This window comes from Pongo abelii, chromosome 7 (assembly GCF_028885655.2).
Source record: "Pongo abelii isolate AG06213 chromosome 7, NHGRI_mPonAbe1-v2.0_pri, whole genome shotgun sequence".
NCBI lineage: Eukaryota > Metazoa > Chordata > Mammalia > Primates > Hominidae > Pongo > Pongo abelii.
Genome location: NC_071992.2, coordinates 26139386 through 26164618, shown reverse-complemented (window position 1 = coordinate 26164618; position 25233 = coordinate 26139386). Strand labels below are relative to the sequence as shown.

General features: G+C 36.8%; 1 protein-coding gene across 2 annotated transcripts in view; it reads right to left on the bottom strand.

The window, feature by feature from the left end:
• ADAM28 (ADAM metallopeptidase domain 28) overlaps positions 1-21645 on the bottom strand; it is a 65208-nt gene extending 43563 nt beyond the window's left edge. For both annotated transcript variants that reach the window (XM_024251131.3, XM_024251132.3), the window contains exons 1-6: positions 21519-21645; positions 15642-15745; positions 5270-5346; positions 4999-5077; positions 3798-3874; positions 1671-1863 (exon numbers count right to left, since the gene is read on the bottom strand). In XM_024251131.3, coding sequence (XP_024106899.3) covers positions 1671-1863; positions 3798-3874; positions 4999-5077; positions 5270-5346; positions 15642-15745; positions 21519-21564 — 576 coding nt within the window. In that variant the 5' untranslated portion in view covers positions 21565-21645. The remainder of the gene's footprint in view (positions 1-1670; positions 1864-3797; positions 3875-4998; positions 5078-5269; positions 5347-15641; positions 15746-21518) is intronic.
• Between the last annotated feature and the right edge of the window lie 3588 nt (positions 21646-25233).

Genomic DNA, 25233 nt, shown 5'->3' with positions numbered 1-25233 from the left:
TTTGCATGGAATATGTTCTTCCATCTTTTTCTTTCAGCCTATGCATGTCTTTAAAGCTTAAAAGTGTCTCTTGGAGGCAGCATATAGTCAGATCTTGTTTTTCCAGCCATTCAGCCACTCTTTATCTTTTGATTGGAAAATTTAATCCATCTACATTCCAAGTAATTATTTATAGGTAAGGATCTACTACTAATATTTTTTTTATAGTTTTTTTTTCATTTCTTCCTCCCTTGTTTATTTTTGTGATTTGGTCATTCTGTAGTGCTGCATTTTTATTTTTTTCTCTTTATCATTTGTATCTGCTATAGTTATTTTTTTTGTATTTACCATGAGGTTTACATAAAACATGTTATAGTTGTAATGAAGTATCTTACACCAATAACAACTTAACTTCAGTCATGTATAAAAACTCTAGACTTTTATCTTCCCCCTGACAATTTATACTTTTAATGTCACAATATACATATTTATATTGTATATTTCTTAACAAATTATTATGGGTATCATTATTTTTGACTCATTTGGTTTTTAAGTTTCATACTAGAGATATATGTGATCTACAGAGCACTTAAAAGTATTGGAGTATTCTGGGTTTGACTATACGTTTACCTTTACCACTGAACTTGCTGGTAGAATTTAAACCTACAGAAAATTAAACTGACTAGAAATTTTATTTAGACCAACTTATGCCCTGTGCTCACAGACTCTGAGAACATTTAAAAGAAATGATGGGATCTGAAATAAATCTTGGAAATAAAAGTAGTATCAACAAGGAAATAAAAGTAATGTCAACAAAGATATTTTGATATATCCTTTACAGTCTAAAACACAAAACTATATTCATTTTTCTCCTATGACTAGAAGCAGAATTCCATACATAAAATAATATTCTAAGTTCCTGTAGCCAGATTCTATGTCTATTTTGCTCATTTCTATCTCTCCAGCACCTGTGACAGCACTTTAAGAGAGATTTGTTGAATGAATTTATGATGACAGCAAGATGTTTTATTTCAAACTAATAATAATCACTTCATAGCTTTTTGGCTAAAATCAAGAGCAAATTAATAATAATACTTTATATCTTTGTGATTTATTGTAGGCTACAGGGAATACCGTGACAGATTCCTGCTTCTAGAGGGCAGTTATATTTTACACTTATTTTTAACCTTTGTACATTGCTGAAAATAGTAGTTGATTCCAGCTGAGTGCAGTGGCTCACGCCTGTAATCCCAGCACTTTGGGAGGCTGAGCCAGGTGGATCACCTGAGGTCGGGAGTTGGAGACCAGCCTGACCAACATGGTGAAAACCCGTCTCTACTAAAAATACAAAATTAGCCGGTCATGGTGGCACATGCCTGTAATCCCAGCTACTCGGGAGGCTGAGGCAGGAGAATCACTCGAACCCAGGAGGTGGAGGATGCAGTGAGCCAAGATCGCACCATTGCACTCCAGCCTGGGCAACAAGAGTGAAACTCCATCTCAAAAATATAGTTGATTCCTAAGTACTTGTTAAATGAATCATTAATGTGTAGCAATATTTAAGAATTAGTGTCTCTAGAACTTACTAATTTCGACAATGACTAGAGTTTCAGTAAATTGCACTGCTAATTCTGGAAACCAAGGCAGAATACATGAGAGCATTTCAAACAAAAAAATAAAGTTACACATACTACTAGTCTGGTGGCAGGTAGGGCAATATTCTGCTGCAAATCATGGGCCCACAACACACCATCCATCCCACAGGTGCTGTCATAATTCTTTTCATCAGGGTCATACTTGAAGAGTGCATGTTCCTGTCCATCCCGAGGTATGGGGCTTAAAGGTTCAATAAAGTATCTTTGATTCCCCTGACTGAAGTAGCCCCTGAAAAAACATGAGAGTTCTGGCTTCTTAACAAAATATTATTGCATTAAGTTCATACAGATTTATAAGATCCAAAAGAGGATCTTTAAAATTACTAGACAATGTCAAAAACAATTTAAGCCCATGGCAATAAAATACAGTAAAACTTACAGCTGAAGATACCTTGGAGATTATCTAAATTTATTTTCTACAAGGAAATAAGACATATTAGGGAGAAGTGACTGCTGCAGTGTCGTGCAACCAACCATATCAGTTTTGGCACTAGAGTGAATATTTCCTGACACTTGGTCCAGCATTCTTCCAATTTTAATGCTGTACTTGTTCTAAAGGTACACTTATAATGAAAAGGATTTTAGAGTTTTATAGATAAGTGTTAAAATATTGGTTTTATAACTCATTCACTGTGATACATTGGGAAAATTCTTTAAACTCACAAGCCTCAGGTTCTCCACATTTATTTGTCATGATACCTACCTAGTATAGTGATAGTAAAGATTGAATGCAAGAACATGTAAAGCACATGACAAATAAATATTAGCAATTTCTTCTCAATTTTCTCTGCTAAAGCCTTGAACCAGGATTCATTCAACCAATATTCATTGAGTACCCATTATTCATTAGGCATTGGACTAAGGGTAGACAGCAAAAATAAAGACATGGTCTGTTTTCTTATGGAGCTTATGTTCAAATGAGGAAGATGGATGTGTATCAAATAATCACGGAATATATATAATTATATAGTAAGTACTTATATATAATTATAATTGATGTGAAGAAAAAGTATAAGAGAATATAATAGACAGACTGAATTAAGTGTACATAAAATTAGATAATGGCAAGAGTGGATATGAGAAGATAAATTATGTGGTTTATTGCAATGGTCTGCATAAGGAATCATGGTAGATGGACTAGGATATTGCAGTAGAGATAGAATGAACAATTTCAGAAAGTGTTTAGAAGATAGAATCAATAAGACTCGGTAAGGGATTGAAAATGCAGGGCTGAGGGGTAAGCAGACCTCAAGGAATTTAGGTTTCTGAATTGGGCAAGTGTTTATTTGATTATACCATTGATTAAAATAAAGAACATGGAAACCATACCAGATTCAAGAGACAATCATTAGTTTGGTTTAAGGCATACTGAGATTGAGGTTTCTTTAAGATATCCAACTGAAAATATGAAAAAGAAAATTAGATAATCAAGTCTGGACAACAGAAGAGCCACCTTACTATAGACAGATGCACAGGAAATCATTAACAGACAGAATGGTATGTCATAGTCATGGATAAGGCAATCTAGAGAGAGAGCGAGTGAGAGCTTAAAGTGGGGAGAGAGTCTAGGGGTGGTGGCTCACGCCTGTAATTCCAGCACTTTGGGAGGCTGAGGCAGGCAGACTACTTGAGGTCAGGAGTTCGAGACCAACCTGGCCAATATGGTGAAATTCTGTCTCTATTAAAAGTACAAAACCTAGCCAGGTGTGGTGGTGGGCATCTGTAATCCCAGCTACTTGAAAGGCCGAGGTAGGAGAATCACTTGAACCCAGGAGACTGAGATTGCAGTGAGCTGAAATCGCACCACTATACTCCAGCCTGGTGACAGAGCAAGACTCCATCTAAATTAATAAGTAAAATAAAGTGAAGAGCGAGAAGAGAGAGCAGCTCCCATTACCTAAGGATTCTGACTCCAGAACTGGGACTCAAACTCCTGTATTTTAAAAATAAGCTAACAAAAATATCTTTGAAAGCCATTCGGATAGTAATTTATAAGCCACTATCAAGAGAAGTGGTGTTTCTTCAAATTTCAACATTTTATGGCCCTTATGATTCATATTCAACTATATAAAAATTAATGATATTTGGGATTCATCTGGTTGGTTAGATATATACATAAATACCACAATCACAGGTGCATGCAAAACATTCCTGAAGTCTTACCTTAGACCCCTACATGTGCTGATGCTAGCGTCAGAAACCTTTTCATTAATGATATGTCCTTGATAATAACAATCATCCTAAAGGAAAGGGGGTTTTGTACAGAGAAGTACATGTGAATTTTAGCGCCACTTCTAAAGCCACATTTGAAATCTTGAAACAGGATTTTAAATGCTTTCAAACCATATTCTGCTGAACAACAGTAAACTAAGACATTTAAAACATAATTAAAACCTTTCATATAATTTAAAATTTTTAATGTCAGTTAATGATCCCAAAATGTTTACAAGGTATTGTCAATGTTGACTGAGTAGGATGAATGTCAATAATACTTAGATGGAATAAACTTGGATATGTCAGTTTAAAATCTGAGCTCCTAAAACACTGGGCACTCATTTTTCCTTTTGGGCAATTTCTCATTAACTTTTTTCTAGCAAAGATCTACAAGCTTTTTTCCAAAGGATGGGTTATCCAGATTGGGCTTTTGTTTTTTCTTTCTTGATTTATCTAAAGTGTTCCATCAGATTAACTGGATCAGCACATTTCTTGCCTGCATTTGGAGCAAAATGCCCTTCTTAACATTTTCTCATCTGGGTGTTCCATGAAGGACCTTTCTAGTTTGGGACAGATGAGGTGTTGGCCCATGTAAACTCTGATATTATTGCTACAGAGAACAATGCTTGAAGGGCTTCCCATGGAAAATGGAGCTCAGAAAAAGAGATACTAGTGCATGACCCCTCACGTGGCTACACACTGTCATCTGCTCAGTCTAAGAAAAGATGGGCTATGAATAGCAGTAAAGAGAAATTGTTTAAGAAAAACAATTCTGCAATTGCCATTGAGGAAATAGTCTTGCCTGAAAAGACCACAAATCCAGAGAAATGATAGAAATTGATTGAGAGCACCAGAGGTATGTAACTCTTCACTCTCAAGAAAATAACATGCTCCTTCTACCCACCCTCCTACAGGAGTCCTTAAAGGCTGGAAAAACTTACCAGAGTTGCCAAGAAATTGTTTTGTTCTTGTTAAAATATATATATATATATAAAAAGAAAAGTGGAAGATCAATTAGGTAATGGCTACTGCTGAAAAAAGCACTAATGTTATAAATGCAGTTTCACTTCTATTATTTGCCTGGCAAGGACACTGCCTTTAGGTCTGTGGGTAAAACTCTGATTAAAGAATTGAAGAGACTCTGTTATACCATAATTTGTGGGCTTGTGGTGATCTCCTTTCCAGAGGAATTATAATATATTTCTGTGTAGCCTGGTGCAAGGAGGTTCCTGGAGAAAGAAACACAAAAACGTTGTGGTTACTTGTGCTGATTGCTAAGTCCAATGAACTTCTCAAGTCATTTGAGAGCAAAAGCTGATTAGTTCAGGTTTGTGTGAGCCATAAGCAGCAAAAGACTCAGCACATTCTCCAGAGGCTGCCTTGCTCTTGCTGAGGATAATATCACAGGTAAAGATACTTACTTGTTTTTTTTCAAATAAAGCACTGCAATTTTTCCATTAACTGTCATTTTATACTTTAATTCAGTTTCAAATTGTTCCTGCAAAAATACACAAACATTTACTTGTATTTAAAAATATATATTCATTTGACTATTATATTTCTATCTGTGTAGTCATTAGCAAGCAATATCTATTTTTTAGCAGTATAATACCAAATGCTTGCCTCTTCCCCTTTTAACAGATCAAACAACTCTGGCAACTAAATAAACAAATTATCTGAGAGCCTTTTATCCATCCATCCTTCCATCCATCCATCCCTGCATTTTACAAGTATTGTTTGAGAGAGTGCTGTTTCTTTGCAAGATACTGCTTGGTTCTGAAAATTCTACTCTAAGCAAGAAAAATTGGTACCTACTGTCAGAGAGCTTATAATCTTGTGAAAGACAGACAATGAGGTGAGTTATCTGCATGATAATGGATGTATATAGTAGCATGTCTAACGTCTTAAGGCGAGGAAAGGCTTTTTTGAGGAAGTAATGTTTAAGACGACACATAAATTACCCAGGTGAAGTGAGTAAGGGAAGTTAACTGATTAGAAGGAATAGTATATACAGACGCCTAAAAACTTCTATCACATCTCATGATTTTTGGTCTTGAGGTCTTCTCAAGACTAACTGGAACATAAACTATGAGAAACATAACAGGAATATATACTGTAATGTGAGGAAGAACCATCAAGAAGAAACCACAGTCCCAGGTATTTAGAAGGAAGAAATATTACCTCAGGTAAACCACGTAAAAGGAAAATTATTTTAAACTTGGATATTGGTATATAAGAAGATCTATTGAGGACTAAACAGAATTATTTTAAAGAAGATGTTTTGGGGTACTAAGTTCTGACTTTGGTCTATAAAACAGGGTTATTAGCTGTGGTTGCATTCAATATCTAAAAAGTTATTAGGAAGTGCCTTGTTATTGTCATTAAAGATATTTAAATATGGTAGACCAAAGGTGGTTGAGAAACACATATTATGGACTGAGTTCTGTTTCTTCTGCTGTGGTGCACCTAAGGTCAAGCCTTCCTTCTCTCCCTCCCCTTCTGGCCAATATGGTATCTGAGCTCATAGAAAGACAATGCATGTTAGAGTCATCAGATCATGAGTACCGTGCTGGGATTTAGCCCTCTCCAAAGTCAATTTTTACGGTCCATACTTTGCTTAAATCCTCAGTTGTTGAGGTCTGCTCTGCTGTCAGTAATCCCAGGCTATAAATATCCCCCAATGTGGGCCTAGATAAGTAGGGGTTGATGGACTCAGCTTATTTTCATGGATGACAGGAACTGGAAAGAGACAGGGCATTGAAAATAAGAGTTATGCAGAATAGTCATAACCTCTTATTCTTCAGGTTTAAGAGAGGCTAGCTAGAATGAAGCTATGAGAATGATACCAAATATGGTCTTCTACCAGAAATGGCCTTCCAGATATCTGCTTCCTGTTCAGCAATGGCTTTTTAGTAGATTTAGTTACTAAAACTTTAGCTGAAGGTTGAATGCTTTTGGAGTGGAGATTTGGTCAACACTGGCATAAAGATTATGGATGGAAGGAAAGATCAAGGAACAAAGCCAGGGCCTCTATGAAAGAGAGTACACTGGTTAATGTCATAATAATACTTTTGAAAGAGTTCCCTGGTGGAGAGCAAGGTTTGAGGATAAGAAGTGTGTTCTAGTTGTGTACTCTGTGGGTTCTGAAGTATGCATCAAGAGAAGTAAGATGCACCTCGATTTGGAGAGCACTCACTAGAAGGAAATGATTTTGGTTTTACTGAGTAAGACTAGCTGGCCACAGAAACATATAGATCCAAATTTCCTCTAAAATAATGTCATGGGTCTGATTTAGTGGGTGGACTGAGAAAGCCACAGTCTTGGATGGTCCTGGGATGGAGCAAATCTGTAAGGTCTAGGTCATGTCAATGGGCACACAGGAAATATCAAAGGCAGCCGTAGAAGACACAGAGAGGTTCTTAATTCTAGTAATACAATAGTTGTTCAAAACTTATGGTAAATCCATGAGCTTTAGAAACCCTGCTAAATCAGCTAATAGGCCTGAAAGAATTCTCAATCTGAGGGAGGAATTGTGCCATAAGATATTTTCTTTAATGATATGGGCCAACACAAAGATGGTTTGGGCCTCTAAGAACATGTACAATCTGGATGCTGAATTCTATGAAGAACAGTTACTGTCTTTAGAATATAAGTTCCCAGCATCAGGGACTTTCACAGAGTATATGTTAAATATGTATCTATGGAGATTTATGGGTAATATTCTCCAGTCGTAAACATTTATTTATTTGTCCATTAGTTTACTTATTCATTTGGTCATTTATTTAACACATATTTATTTAGTCCTTATGTCATTCATATAAATACAATCGTGAATATAATTATGAATAAAATATTCAAAGTTCTACCTTGTTCTTTACCCTGAGCCCCCAAAAATTGTTTACACAGGATTATTTCAGTCTAGCTGAAATATTAAGCGATGTGGCATGTGTGATCAAGTCAGAAAGACGGTGTCACAACCCTGGCATAGCTGACAGGTAAAGCCACTGCCTCAGTTCTCTGGTTGTATAATAAAACAACACAGGGCACCGTTGTATAATGTTAACTACAAAAGTCCTCCATCTGTTCACTGTCTTGAGAAATGAAGCACTTAATCTAGGGTGAGACCTATGAAGCTTTTATGGGATATACAGAGATCCCCTTGATCATAAGGGTGGTCCACTGCACTATGAATTTGGGATTGTTTCAAATAGTATTTGCTAATCAAGTCTTTGCACGGGGAAGACCCATAGTCTCAACACAGAAACTACAAAGATAACTCCTAAGAACTTGGCTTATATCTGGAAGACAGTGTTCTTATTAGTCGTAAGGTGTGACTTAGAGACTATAGAAGAGTCTATGCCAACGGAAATCCTATATTTGTTGTGTGGCAAACAAAGATGTCACTAGCTTCTTCAGTCTATGTTTGTAAAACAAGTGTGATATGGCAGAACCCAAGAACCCTAACAGGGCAGGATTGAGATACGAGGCATGCAGCAGCAGCATTAGGAGCCTTAGATCTGTGGATAGGACAGAATCTGGACTCTTGGAGAGATTGCTAGGGCTTAGTTCTGGATGTTCACAGGGTGACATCAAAAGCCACAGGATAGGACTGCCAGATAAAATACAGGATGCCAATTAAATGTGAATCTCAGATAAACAGAGAATACTTTTCTGTTTATACATAAAAACACACAATACTTTTTAAATACATATGCCCCATATGACCATGGTGACATACTAATGAAATATTTGTTGTTTATTTGAAATTTAACTGGGCATCCTATATTTCTGTTTGCTAAATGTGACAATCCTGCACATGGAGGAGTTTAGAAGATGTGGGAAAGAATGGAAACTAGAGATCAGTGACTAAGGAAAAGAGATGCAAATGCACTAGCTGGGAAAATTAGATTTATTCTGTTGGAATGCTTCTTTATAATTATATCAGAAGTGTTGTGTGGAACATATATATATAAAATATATATTTTTTGAGACGGAGTCTCACTCTGTCACCCAGGCTGGAGTGCAGTGGCATGATCTCAGCTCACTGCCACCTCTGCCTCCCAGGGTTCAAGTGATTCTCTTGCCTCAGCCTCCTGAGGAGCTGGTGTTACAGGTGCGCACCACCACACCCAGCTAATTTGTGTGTGTGTATTTTTAGTAGAGACAGAGTTTCACCATGTTGGTCAGACTAGTCTCTTAACTCCTGACCTCGTGATCCACCCGCCTCGGCCTCGCAAAGTGGTGTGGGACATATTTATACAAAAAGGTTTTACTGTTTGTCTGAAATTCAAATGTAACTGGTACTCTGCATTTCATCTGGCAACCCTATCATGCGGTTTTTGATATCTTCCTGTGAACAGCTGGAATTAAACCCTAGCAAAAGTTACTGCTAGTGGTTTAGCCACATGGTTATTGTGGGGTAATTCAAAGGTGTCACCTGACACCTGAGATATTAAAAAGTAAACATGGGAGAGTTATATTTATTTCTGAGATGCTGTGGAAGCATTCAGTGCTCATTCCATTATATTCATCAAGCCTCATAATATATTCTCTTCTACTCTCTACAACCAAAGGGAGCAGGAGAGAACTGGAAATGTAACAGATGAAACTAAAAAAATAAAAGATTTTCCGTTTAAAGAAACATTAAAAGGTTCTAATTATTTAGGTAATTTTTTCTTCAATTATCTATGGTATTTATTTTAATACTCTTATTTCCTTTAAAGATAAAATTAATGGGCTTTGCAAGTATTTATTTAGACCAACATCTATTAATGAAACAAGTATTTATGTTCCAGAACAAGGATTGGCAGATGAGGGTGAAGGAGGAGTAGAGACATGGCAAAGACATATTAAAAAAAAAACAAAAAACCTTTAAAACATTTACCTGGACAGTTTCTTTTTTTATTGTTATTATTATTATACTTTAAGTTTTAGGGTAAATGTGCACAATGTGCAGGTTAGTTACATATGTATACATGTGCCATGTTGGTGTGCTGCACCCATTAACTCATCATTTAGCATTAGGTATATCTCCTAAAGCTATCCCTCCCCCCTCCCCCCACCCCACAACAGTCCCCAGAGTGTGATGTTCCCCTTCCTGTGTCCACGTGTTCTCATTGTTCAATTCCCACCTATGAGTGAGAATATGCGGTGTTTCGTTTTTTGTTCTTGTGATAGTTTACTGAGAATGATGATTTCCAATTTCATCCATGTCCCTACAAAGGACAGGAACTCATCATTTTTTATGGCTCTGATAAAACAGACTTTAAACCAACAAAGATCAAAAGAGACAAAGAAGGCCATTACATAATGGTAAAGGGATCAATTCAACAAGAAGAGCTAACTATCCTAAATATATATGCACCCAATACAGGAGCACCCAGATTCATAAAGCAAGTCCTGAGTGACCTACAAAGAGACAGTTTCAAACCAGAAGTGAAGGTTACACTTGCTCTCATAGAAACATATGCACACACATACACTTGTGAACACACCATTGCTCCTGACACAAAATCAACATTTCTTTTTAAAATCAGTAGCTAAACTTTATAATACTAATTGTGACTGACACACGATTTCAGGATAGGGATATATTAGTGTATATATGAATATGGCAAGTCGGCTTGACAACGACTATAAGAGACTCTAAATGTAGAGTCCCCTAAATGGGAGGGACTCTAAATGTAGAGAGAATATTTTAAGTAGCAAGAAATCCATTAAAAAAAAGCATAGAAGTAGAAACAAGACTATTATTAAGAAAAGTAAAACGAAGTTGATAGTTTATGTCAAAAAGAAGAATTTTAAAATAAAGATTTATTAACTGGGACATGAAGCCACAAAAACTGAAAATTAGTTATAAGAACTGGAATATGATGGGCTACACAGGGGCAGCATCATAGCATAATCTCTCTCTCTCTTATATATATATATATATTTTTTTTTTTTTTTTGAGACGGAGTTTCACTCTTGTTACCCAGGTTGGAGTGCAAATGACGTGATCGCAGCTCACTGCCACCTCTGCCTCCTGGGTTCCAATGATTCTCCTGCCTCAGCCTCCTTAGTAGTTGGGATTAGAGGTGCCCACCACCACACCCAGCTAATTTTTTGTATTTTTAGTAGAGACGGGTTTCACAACCTTGGCCATGTTGGTCTTGAACTCCTGACCTCAGGTGACCCACCCGCCTCAATCTCCCAAAGTGCTGGGATTACAGGTGTGAGCCAATGCACCCAGCCCATAGCGTAATCTTGAATAGGGAGTTAAAATTTGGATCCTTCCTCGCTTTTCATATACATTATCCCCAAATATTTATACAAGTATTATGATCATCTCCACTTTAAGACAAGAAACTTAAGGTTTATGTTTATCTAAATTTATACAGAGAGAATGGACAAAATTTACAGGTGAACACAAACTAATCCTCTGAATTCAGATCCTATATACTTGCACTATGGATCAGGAAAATGTAAGGTTCATGTAGCCATTTAACCTAGTAATGGACTAGATAAATAATATAACTGCAGTAAATATCAAGCACATTATATCAACCTCATCCACCTAGTCACTCATTGCAAAAATTAATATTGTTCATCTAGTATGAGCCAGTAACTAGTCTATGGTTTTTGTTAATCAAAATATGTTATTCAAAGCTCAAATTTATTTTTTACAGTTGTGAGGAAATCACTTTACAGCTGTGATTAAAAAACTTCACCTGTGTTTAAATTTTCCTCAAAATGTTCAGTGAAAAAAGGATGTTTGGCACACATGCGCGCGCGCGTGTGTGTGTGTGTGTGTGTAAATGTTGGCTTTTCCTGGAAGCATTGTTTACTGTGAGACAAAAACACATAAAGAGTAGGTAATTAGTGTAAATTTCCACAAGGACACAATTAATCATTGGTTTAGTAGCAAAAGGTTGATAACACAGAAAATACAGGTGAACTTGTAAAATTTCAGCTGATGGCTAACAAGGGAAGTGAAGGACCTCTTCAAGGAGAACACAAACCACTGCTTAAGGAAATCAGAAAGGACACAAACAAATGGAAAAACATTCCATGTTCATGGATACAAAGATCAATACTGTGAAAATAGCCATACTTCCCACAGTAATTTATAGAATCAATGCTATTCCCATTAAACTACCATTGACATCCTTCACAGAATTAGAAAAAAATTACTTTAAAATTCATATGGAACCACAAAAGAGCCTGTGTGGCCAAGACAATCTTAAGCAAAAAGAACAAAGCTGGAGGCATTATACTACTGGACTTCAAGGTATATTACAAGGCTATAGTAACCAAAACAGCATGGTACTGGTACAAAACAGACACATAGACCAATGGAATTGAATAGAGAGGTCAGAAATAAGACCACACATCTATAATCCTCTGATCTTTGATAAACCTTACAAAAACAAGCAATGGGAAAAAGATTTCATATTTAATAAATGGTACTGGGAGAACTGGCTAGCCACATGCAGAAAATTGAAACTGGACACCTTTGTTCCACCTTATGCAAAAATTAACTCAAGATAGATTAAAAACTCAAATGTAAATCCAAAAACTATAAAAACCCTAGAAGAAAATCTAGGCAATACCATTCAGGACATAAGCACAGGCAAAAATTTCATGACAAATCATCAAAAGTAACTGCAACAAAAGCAAAAATTGACAAACAGGATCTAATAAAACTAAAGAGCTTCTATACAGCAAAAGAAACTATCATCAGAGTGAACAGACAACCTACAGAATGAGAGAAAATTTTTACAATCTATCGATCTGACAAAGGTCAAATATTCAGAATCTACAAGGAACTTACATTTATAAGAAAAACAAACAACCCTGAACAATGAGAACACATGGACACAGGATGGGGAACATCACACACTGCGGCCTGTTGTGGGGTGGGGGGAGTGGGGAGGGATAGCATTAGGAGATATACCTAATGTAAATGATGAGTTAATGGGTGCAGCACACCAACATGGCACATGTATACATATGTAACAAACCTGCACGTTGTGCACATGCACCCTAGAACTTAAGGTATAATTTAAAAAAAAAGTGGACAAAGGACATGAACAGACACTTCTGAAAAGACATTCATGCAACAAACAAACATATGAAAAAAGCTCAACATCACTGATGATTAGAGAAATGCAAATCAAAACCACAATGAGATACCATCTCACACCAGTCAGAATGGTGATTATTAAAAAGTCAAGGAACAACAGATGCTGGCAAGGCTGTGGAGAAATAGGAACGCGTTTACACTGTTGGTGGGAATGTAAATTAGTTCAACCATTGTGGAAGACAGTGTGGCAATTCCTCAAAGACCTAGAACCAGAAATACCATTTAACCCAGCAATCCCATTACTGGGTATATACCCAAAGGAATATAAATCATTCTATTACAAAGATACATGCATGCACATGTTCATTGCAGCACTATTCACAGTAGCAATGACATGGAATCAACCCAAATGCCCGTAAGTGAGAGACTGGATAAAGAAAATGTGGTACATATACACCATGGAATACTATGCAACCATAAAAAGGAACAGGATCGTGTCCTTTGCAGGCACATGGATGGAGCTGGAAACCGTTATCCACAGCGAACTGACACAGGAACAGAAAACCAAACACCGCATGTTCTCAATTATAATTCAGAGCTGAACAATGAGAACACATGGACACTGGGAAGGGAACAACACACTCTGAGGTGTGGTAGGGAGCGGGGCAAGGGAGAGCATCAGGAAAAATAGCTAATGCGTGCTGGGCTTAAAACCTAGGTGATGGGTTGATTGATGCAGCAAACCACCATGGCACACGTTTATCTATGTAACAAACCTGCACATTCTGCACATGTATTCCAGAACTTAAAATAGAATTTTAAAAAAGAAAAAAAGTTATTAGAAAAAAAATTCAGCTGACAAGTCTCTTATTTTTAACAGTAAATGATACAACAAACTGGTCAATGTCTCAGGGTTACAGACTGACTCTTAGACTTTAGTGTAACAGAACTTGAGCTACTTTAATGGCCAGAAAGCCTGTGTTGATCCCACAGAGGCTCTCAGGAGAACATACGGACTCTCCCACATGTTAAATCAATTTAGCTGCTTGGATAGGCAGCCACAAATAATACTAACACATAAAGTTGTCATTTGGCGTCAAACAGAGGTTTGAATCCTAGCGCTAAAATGTGTAAGCTATGTGCTCCTAGGCAGGGTACTTAAATTTTCTGAGCCCCTATCTCTCCACTTAGAAATAAAATACTGTAAAAATACACTTATGTTATATGTTTGTTGAAAGGACTAAATATGAAAATATATTAAAAATCCTTATTTTTTTTCCAACTTTTATTTTAGATTCAGGGGATACCTGTGCCAGTTTGTTATACAGGTAAATTGCATGTCATGGAAGTTTGGTGTACAGATTACTTTGTCATCCAGATAATAAGCATAATGCACGACAGGAAAAAAGGTGTCTGACATTTTAAAGAAAGTCTTAGAAAGCATTTGAAGGAAGTCATATTGAAGGGGAATCCAATGCTTTTGGGTTCCATCTGAAGTTAGTGAAAACATTTGATTGATAATTATTTTGGGAAATGGGGTCAAATACAGGTTCTGTTGTCATAAATTTGCTTTAGAAGAAATGCTATGGGAAACGGTGTCCAGTGAGGGAATATGTGCACCGAGTGTGCTGGATTTCGGAGTATTTCTGTAAACTATTACTTGTGTCTCATTTATCTGTATTTTGCTGGCTCCCAGAAGAAGACTTAAGAGTGCAGGTAATTATAACATTGTTATAATTGAATGAATCATCATGTTTTAGCTTTTCTCTTAGAATTAATAAATGTTTATTGAGTAAATGTTGACTGAGAATATGTTGTTTCATTTGCAGTAAGAAATGTACAAACATTAAGAAGAGCCTATTCAGAAAAGACAGATAAATTTCATGTTAATGTGCATATATACATGCATTCAACTGCTGTATTTTGTTTTCTATTTCTGTTTCAATTGTCATAGTTGTGTTTGGAAGGATAGATAGATAGCATACAATTTTCTTTGGAAGTACATAGAATAAATCATCATCAAATGTTAAATTTATGGCTAGGCTATAGCTCACACCTGTAATCCCAGCACTTTGGGAGGCCGAGGAGGGCGGATCACAAGGTCAGGAGATAGAGACTATCCTGGCTAACACAGTGAAACCCCGAGGCGGGTGGATCACAAGGTGAGGAGATAGAGACCAACCTGGCTAACACAGTGAAAAATACAAAAAAATTAGCCGGGCATGGTGGCGAGCACCTGTAGTCCCAGCTACTCGGGAGGCTGAGGCAGGAGAATGGCGTGAACCTGGGAGGTGGAGCTTGCAGTGAGCCGAGATCGCGCCACTGCACTCCAGCCTGGGCGACAGAGCGAGACTCTGTCTCAAAAAAAAAAAAAAAAAAAAAAATTTACTCTTTTTCACCTTGGACAGTTTCTTTCACTTCTCAGAAACTTGATTTGTAGAATGAGGTTAATAATATAACTTTGGGTTGTAGTGAAGATTTTTTAAAAGGTCAAAAACAAATACAAATATAAGCATTGTTATTTAACTCCAAGGTGTAATTGCTGAAAACATCACAAATTCCACTTGATACACACAGGCATACACATACACACACGCACATATATAAACACACACGTATAAATCCCATATCTGTCTCTCATCATAGATATATATATGTATGTGTGTGTGTGTATATATATATATACACACATATCAAATCAAGATCCTTTGATAAATCAAAAGCTGTACCTGTTGCTCTGGCTCTTTGACCTCTCTTTTATGTAGTGGATGAAGTCTTATAGGATAAACCACTTCATATTTCTTCACCCCGCGGAGTTCTTTTATAGCACTTACTGAGAAAAAAGAAAAAGAAAAGACTTATCCAGGTAGAACTGAAGTAGGCTGGTCAGTAATAGCCATCCTTACTGCATTCCCAATGAACGATGCCACACACAGAATCCTGAAGTGACGAATGTCAGAGTGATTAATGTGCTGACACCAGAAGACAGCGACAACCTCAGAAAGCTACTCTTTCCTTTTAACGTTTTACTTCAACCTGTATCTTCAGCTCTTTCCCCATTAAAAGTTTTCAAGCGTTACTGTATTTAGAGAAAGTATTTCTTTTGGATTTTCCCACTTCTCAGTATCTTTGATCCCTGCAGTGCAGGGAAATAGCAACAGCTCAGGCAAAAAGAAATGAAAACAGAAGCGAAAGTAATCCTCTGAGAAGCTAATCAGTCCCAGAAAAATTGGGTTGAAGCACTAGAAACTATACAATGTTAGAAAAATAAAATAACTAATATGCACAATTTTTTGTTCTATTTTTCTTGGATTTGAAAACAGCAATATTCCATACTAATAAAAAAACTATGTCACAGTAAGAAAAGGCTCCAATACTAGGTTCATAGAATGAGCTGGCATAAGCAATACAGAAAAACCTTCATTTTTGCATACAAAACATTTTAAAAATGAAAATTAGAGAAGCAGATAATTCAAACAGAATCACTGGCCTGGAAGGACTTTTTTGAGCCTGCAGTCATATTGAAAGAGAACCGAAAAGTGATTTGATCCAACCTATCTGCATCTTAAATGCTCCTCTCCATGTTGTCTTTAGAAGTCATTTTGTTTTATTTTGAGACAATGTCCCACTCTGTCACCAAGCTGGAGTGCAGAGGCACAAACATGGCTCACTACAGCCTCAACATCCTGGGCTCAAGCCGTCCTTTCACCTCAGGCTCCAGAGTAGATGGGACTGCAGGTGTGCACCACCATGCCTGGTATTTTGTTTGTTTTTTTTTCTTCTATTAGAGAAGAGGTCTTGCTATGTTGCCCAGGCTGGTCTTGAACTCCCAGGCTGTAGCAATCCCCCTGGCTCGGCCTCCCAAAGTGCTGGGATTACAGGTATGAGCCACGGCACCTGGCCTAGAAGTCCTTTTGGAGAGAGAGATTCAATTTTCTCGAAGCTAACATTAGACTTTCTATTTTCTTTTTGATTTGCCTATGTGGTCTAGTCTCTGCTCTGTATATAGTTGGTAGACCTGCTCCTTAGCTGCTACAGGTGGCTACAGGCTTAACCAAAATATAGACTGCAGTGGCAGAATGGGGCCTAACTCTACAACTTTCTAAGACTAGAACTGAAAAGGTTTTTTTCTCTTCTCTGAGTAAGGACTAGGAGGGTCTCTAAAGGTAATCCCAGCTCATTAAAGTACTCAAATATTAAATTCTATGGTGAGATACATTTATGTTACTGTGGTTGATCTTTTAACAAACATAGATGAGGCACTTAATAAGTATTATTTATTGCTTATCTAGGAGGACTGTGCACTTACTCCAGTCACTTCCCACAGAGCAAAACATTGTTTAAAGTTTTCTTCAGAAACTAACGCATAAACTTTCAAAAAATAGTGTTTTTTTAAAATTACTTGAGAATGACTTTAATTCATTTAACGACTCAAGAATCACTTACATTTAACTTTGAAGAATAGAAAAACGGTTTAAACCAGCTAAGAACTCTCTGAGTCAAAAATGGGGTGTTAAAGTAATGAACTATCTTTTCTTTCAGTGGTGTAAGGGTTACTCTAAAAAAAAAATTCAAAATTACTTAAAGCCATGGCACTGACATTAGAATACCTTATTTTTTTATTTGGTTTGAGTCTTTAAATAGTTTGAAAAAAGGACGCCAATTAAATGGTTTCTAAAGCTAGTTCAAGTGGTTTATGATTTATGCATATAAGTACAGAATCCCCTATAACCTCTTTCAAGAGTCAGTGTTCATTAGGATAGCTGAATTCTGATCCACTGTGATAAAATAAGCCTCATTACATTGTCACACTTCAAGAACAACATCACGGGGTTCTTCAGTTCCTCATTTCTTGCTGTCACAGAGGTAATCACTGGGCGTCATTTATTTCTATTAAATTAACTTTTGGTAAAGGAAAAGAATAACATCAGTTATAAAAAATTTTTGAAACATAAGTTCAAAAACCTAAAGAAAAATTGATGATTCTTTTTCTGAGTTAAAATTTTTCTAATTATTGTAATTATTTTGAAACACTACGATGCCAAAAGGTAAGAACATTACTCCTGCCAGAAATTAACTGATGATATTGACACAATTCCCTGCTGCCTCCTTAATTCAGGGACACAAAACAAGCATACCATAAGGCACCCACACACTGCCTGGTATATTACAGTAGCTAATCAATGCAATTAGTCTTGTTAAGATAGAGTTCACGAAGCCGAATTTCACCAATGTTGCGGCCAACATAAGTCTTTTTAAATGCTATCTTAGAACACACATGATTCTAACAGGAAATACTAGTCCAAGCTGCCTTCGTGGAATAAAATAATAGCTACGTTCCTGATTTTTTGTATAAAAGCAGAAAATCAAGTGAGTTTCCTTCTCAGCACCTTTCAGAAATGGTGAGAATGAAAACAGGCCCATCTAGCCAACACAAATTTTGTCTCACATGCACCCTGACCTCTATGCTTCTAGTTAGTATCTGAATCCTAATGTTTCACGAAATTAGAAATTGCAAACTGGCTCTTAAATATGGGCTCAAAATATGTAACTTATGAAATTTATTTCCAACTTTTTGGTGGCCAAACACTTCCAAATGGAAACCAAAAACAAAGCAAAATATAACAACAAAAAAAAACCCCACAACATTTCTTTTAAAAGTCATAGGCAACCTCTCAATCTCTTCAGTTTGAAGTGAATGGAATTCCAGCTCCTTCCAAACTCTTGTCACTCCATATATTCTCTAAAGAAACTAAATAGAATTTATCTTAAAGACTCTTATTTTCTGGAAACCTAGAAGTCCCAGAAATAATGGGATCTGGAATACAACAAATTACACAGCCGTTGTAGGGATGTAACAGACCTAAATATTGTTTAGCTCATCCATCCTTAAGTTTAATGGAGATGGTGCAGCATCATCCCCACTGAATAACATCAGGTTAATTATTTTTGAAGCCTGAGGAACAAACACAACTAACTGCCATCCAGGGATTACACAAATCCAAGGTGTAACACAATATGTTTTTACTAATTCATTTTAATACTTGCCTTCTCTCTCCCACAGAACTCACATGCTGGATTAGTCTTGACTAGCAAAACCAGATCAGGAAAAAGAAAACTGTTATTTTGGTTTAGATTGGATAATTATTTTTGACTGTTTTGAGTTTTACAAAAGCCAAAGCTCATTAACAACGTTAATATGAGAGACATTAGTCTGGATTGCTACATTATTTGTTCATGTGTTTGGGGTCATTTTGGAAATGGGAACATGAGTATGTAATATTGACATTTTCATTTTTGTTCAAATGTGTTTGAAACTGTTCAAAGAAATGTCTTCTTTCCAAACTGAACACATCATATTAAACGCTGAATTAGGGTTTACACAAGGATATTGACTTATGTTCTGGGATTCTCTGCATCTCCTCAAACCTTCTTGTGGTTTTAAACTTCATGCATTAAAAGTGAGTACAAACAAAAGGAAAAAAAACTGCATTTCTATTAGGTCTGTTATTTTGACTATTTAGATTAAATTGTATATTTTCTTTTCAGCCTTCTAGTCATCTTATAAAGGCAAGAAAAACTGGTAGTTTGAAATAAAATAATTTCAAAAAGTTCTGTACCCCCTGGGTATTCTGCTGTAATAAGGTAAAGACCTTTCTCCTTTGTTGATGCAATCATTTACATCTTCACCACGCAAACACCTGTCACGTCCTTTTAAATATTTGTTTTTCTTTTCCTAGGATGAAATCCCATAAGTCATTTTTTTCTCGGGATTATGAAGTTCACTGCACACAACCAGCCTTATTTTATATCTCTTTCTTTTATTTCAGCCATCTGGGGACTGAGCAGAAGTCATGGTCAGAGGGGAACATATGTATTGCTTTAATGATGGGGGCAGAGAACAAACAGGAAGAAGTGGGAAATGAAAATTGCTTTATTTCTTAGATTCTGACTAGAAAGGCAACCTAAATGGGAATCATAACAGGGATAGTTCAGTGGCAAAAAGACACCCTTAAAAACGGAAGCTAGAAGTTAAAGGAGGGCTGACATCACACTTTTAGACATGGCATCAGAGGAAGTTGCCTCTCTTGGTGCCATGTTATACATGCACCGTCAGGGCAGCAGAACCGATTAGTGTGCCCAATTGCACAAAAGGGCTGTAATGTGCATGGGCCCCAATGTTAGCCATGTGACTCTGTTAATGGATCCAGCTTGATCTTTATGCTCCTCAACTAAGCTAGTGCCCAAGCAGTTCTTGTATTTCAGCTAAGAGGGGGTTCTGGAAAAGCTCTTGGTGATAGCATTTTTGGAGAACAGAGAGAAAAAAGATTTCTATTAAGTCTGACTCAAAAAGTAGGAATTTCAGGTCAATGTTAAATGCCTGGCATGAGTTTTATATATATTTTTAATATTTCAGGCTCATTTTACCAAAAGAAAGCTGGTGTAACACGTTCACATCAGACAAAATAGGTATCAAAGCAAAAGGCATTAGAGATGAAGAGGATCACTGCACAGTGGGAAAAGGTTCAGTTCAGATATAGGTACATATTATATAAAGCAAAAATATACAGAAACAAAAGGAAAATAGTTAGATATTTAAAGATATTAGGTTAGGTGAAATTTTTATAAGTCTTGAAAACAAATCAGAAACAAGTGAGATGCAGGAAAATCATTTTTAGCAACAAAGTACTAAGAGGGTGCATGGACAAGGAAAACTTTTCCCTCCCTAAGCCCATACTTCTAGTTGATAATCTGTTCCCATCCCCAGGTCCCAGCAAACATTCTAAGACCCAAGAACAGGTTTACTAGGGAGGAATTCGAGGCACTGCAGTTCATGTGCTGAGTTAAATAAGCTCTGGAAATAGAAAGAAGCTGAAGAATCACAATACCCAATCTAATTTAACCAAAGTCTAATTAGAGAATTTACCAGAAATTGAGAGACTTGCTAGACATAATTTCTTGTTAGAAAGTAGTATTTTTCTCCTTTCAAATTTTTAAATGTTTGATATAACCAGCAAAATAGAAGTAAATTATCAATTTAAGCTTAACAGAGATATTGTTTCGTTAAGCAATATCACAATACCTTATAAATAAATATTAATTATTTCCAGTTAGTCACACATATTATTACTAATAATGAGTAAATACAAAAATATACACTCAAACAGAAAGAGCCAAACTGGCTCCCGTAATAATAGCAGGTATTTTCCTAAGCCTTGTACACAGTAATAAATAGCCAAATCTGCCACATCTTTACCATTCTTTAAATGACAAGCTGGGTTTTGATGAATTCCACTTTTTCAGTCAAAAATCATATTCGTGATTTAAATTGTGTTGTATGAAATTGTCCCTTTTATTTCTATATATTCTCGGATGAGATGCATACATATTGGTTCAAGACCTCTTGTTGCCTCTTTTTAACATTGTCTTTATATCACTCGCAGCCCCCAAACAACAGGTTAAAACCAGCCCAACTGGTTAGTAAAATTGATTGAGAAAAAAGAAAAAGAAAAAAGTCAAAATAGTTTATACAATAAAACTATTAGGAGACGATGAAAAGTTTGCTAATGCATTCAGTAGAACCTGAAAAAGAGCTAAATATGTACCTGGAACAGAGAAGAGGAGACTGACTGTCAGGAGACCTTGCAACATGCTGGGTGATTCCAGGAGCACGGTGTCTGCTCTTCTCGCTCAGATGGGTGCTGCTGGGTCTGTCCCTGCCTCCTCTCCAGTGAGACAGAATGAAACTCCCTGGTTCATTCTTGTCTGATTCAGGAAGTGTTTACTAAAGGTGTTGCACAACCTCGAAGCTGTGGTCCTGCAACAATGGCCCAGCAGGCGGAAGTCCTGGCTGCCTCCTGGCTCTAAGATTACTTGATTTGAACTATTGTTTTGCTCTCCTTCGCCATACTCCCCACTCCAAAGTAGTACATTTCCAACATATTACTATAGCCAGATAAGCTACAAGGAAAGAGGCAACTGCATTAATGAGTCTTGAAAAACATGCCAGACATTTATTTACATTATGGATACGATATATATGTTTAAATATATTTGTATATATATACTGTTGTAGGAAAAAAGTTATTAAGAATGTTATTTCTCCCCCACATACATAATGTGGTTATGTAAAGCAATTTCTAATTCAACCTAATTACTATATAGCATTCTCTTTTCAATTATTTTATGTTCTATTCCTCACACAAGGGTACTGTCAGGAAGTTTGAACTATCCTGAAATAAGAACGTCTGACAATATAAGCACAATAATTTTTAGATCCTTGGGGGTATTTGTGTCACAACTGGCAACGAGGAGTGTGGAAAAAGGATTCAAGACCGAAAGGATACCATTTTAGAATCTGTCACTGGTGGTAGTAAGGCTAACTTGGGCATGTCTAAAAATCATACTTATAACCAATAAAATAACTAATATCAATTGAGCTGCTTATTAAGTTTTAGGTACTGATAGGGTTTGGTTGTGTCCCTACCCGAATCTCATCTTGAATTGTAGCTCCCATAATCCCCATGTGTTGTGGGAGGGACCCAGTGGGAGATAATTGAATCAAGGGGCGGGCTTTCCCATGCTGTTCTCATGATAGTGAATAAGTCTCATAAGATCTAATGATTTTATAAAGGGCAGTTCCCCTGCTCAGGCTCTCTTTGCCTGCCTCCATGTAAGATGTGTCTTTGCTCCTCCTTCACCTTCTACCATGAGTGTGAGGCCTCCCCAGCCATGTGAAACTGTGAGGCCATGAAACCTCTTTTTCTTTATAAGTTACCCAGTCTCAGATATTTCTTCATGATAGTATGAAAACGGACTAATACAGGTACTCTCCTAAATCTACTGTACTTGTTATTTTATTAGTCTTTATGATACTCATGTATTATGCATTTACAATCATTTTGCAGGTGAAAATTTGGGGTTTTAAAGGCAAAATTCAAAAGATTAAGACTCAGTTGTCCTCATTGTATAGATTAAGAAGATTAAACAGATAAAGTCACCTATCCAGTAAGTGGTAGAAGTGGAATCTGAACTATGTGTTGTCTGGGCTCTTAGTCATATACTCTAATGCTTTCCCTTGGCTCAGCTGACTTGTACTCCCAGTATTATTTCTATTGAAAAGATTCTGGGAGAATAAAAATAATTATGAAATTCCTAAGGAATAGAAATAACACTGAGGACCAGTTATTACCACAAAACCTAGTCCTAGTCCACTAAAATCATGCATCATTTTGCAGATTCTGAAACACATTCTCATACTAGAGGGATTACAGTGATTATTGACGTCTCCAAATGATCATACAGTCATCAACTAAAACCACAAGGGAATTTTTGAGTCTAGTTACTAAGCATTTTAACCATCAGGATTGCGATTCACAGATTTCTTGCCTTTTCAACCCAAGTTCCATTGCTTTGTCTTTTCCAGGGAACAGAAAGGATATTTCAACTTTTAATTATTACGTGTTTTTTCTCCATTAATTCAATGTAATTTTACTTATAGCTATTATGTGTCAGACACTGAAATTGCAGTTGAAAGAACACAATCATGGCAGGGTGTGGTGGCTCATATTTGTAATCCCAGCACTTTGGGAGGCTGAGGCCGACAGACTACCTGAGATCAGAATTTGAGACCAGCCTGCCCAACATGGTGAAACCCCATCTCTACTAAAAATAAAAAAAAAATTAGCTGGGTGTAGTGGTGGGCACCTGCAATCCCAGTTACTCAGGAGGCTGAGTAGGAGAACTGCTTGATTGCTTGAACCCAGGAGGCAGAGGCTGCAGCTAGCTGAGATTGCAACACCACACTCCAGCCTGGGCAACAGAGCGAGACAGTGTCTCAAACAAACAAACAAAAAACACAATCACTTTCATTGAGATGTTCACAATCTGAGAAAGATAAGTTCAATTACCATAAAATTGCACAGAGTGAGTACCACCTATAAATGATCACAATATCACAAGGTATTTAGTGTTACAATAGATTTATCAACAGAAGTCAGAGGTCTACACCAAACAGGGCAGGGAGTGCATCCTGGAGGCAGGAGTCCTGGGAAAAGGACTCCTTATTTCATAAATGGTGCTGGGATAGCTGGTTAGCTATATGCAGAAGAATAAAACTGGATCCCTACCTTACACCATATACAAGAATTAACTCAAGATGGATTAAAGATTTAAATGTAAGACCTCAAACTATGGAAAACCTAGGAAATGACATTCTGGACATTGGCCCTAGGAAACAATTTATGACTTAAGTCCTCAAAAGCAATTGCAATGCAAACAAAAATGGACAAGTGGGACCTAATTAAATTAAAGAGCTTCTGTACAGCAAAAAGAAACTGTCAGCAGAGCAAACCAACAACCTATATAATGGGTGAAAATAAGAGCAAACTACACAGCTGACAAAAGTCTAATACCCAGAATCTATAAAGAACTTAAACAATTGAACAAGCATGAAATAAATAACCTCATTTAAAAATGGGCAAAAGGCTGGGTGCAGTGGCTCATGCCTGTAATCCTAGCACTCTGGGAGGCCGAGGCAGGTGGATCACCTGAAGTCAGGAGTTCGAGACCAGTCTAGCCAACATAGTGAAACCCCATCTCTATTAAAAATACAAAAATTAGCCACGTGTGGTAGGCACTTGTAGTCCCAGCTACTTGGGAGGCTGAGGCAGGAGAATCACTTGAACCCATAGGAGGAGGTTGCAGTGAACCAAGATTGCGCCACTGCACTCCAGCCTGGGTGACAGAGCAAGACTCTGTCTCGAAAAAAAAAAAAAAAGATCAAAAGAAATGAACAGACACTTCTCAAAAGAAGAAATACAAGCAGTTAAAAAAAATGTGAAAAAATTGCCCAACATAAGTAATTATCAGAGAAATGCAAATCAAAACAATGAGATACCATCTCACACCAGCCAAAATGGCTATTACTAAGAAGTCAAAAAATAAATGCTGGTGAGGCCGCAGAGAGAAGGAAACACACAATGTTGGTAGGAATGTAAATTAGTTCAGCCACTCTGGAAAGCAGTTTGGAGATTTCTCTAAAATAGAACTGTCATTTGACCGAAGAATCCGTTTACTGGATATATAGCCAAAAGAAAATAAATTATTCTACCAAGAAGACACATGTTTATGTTCATCACAGTACTATCCATCAGAGCAACGACATGGAATCAAGCTAGGTGCCCATCAGTGTTGGAATGGATAAATACAATGTGGTACATATATACCGTGGAATACTATGCAGCTATAAGAAAGAATTAAATTGTGTTCTTTGCAGCACATGGATCAGCTAGAGGCCATTACTCTAAGTGAATTAATGCA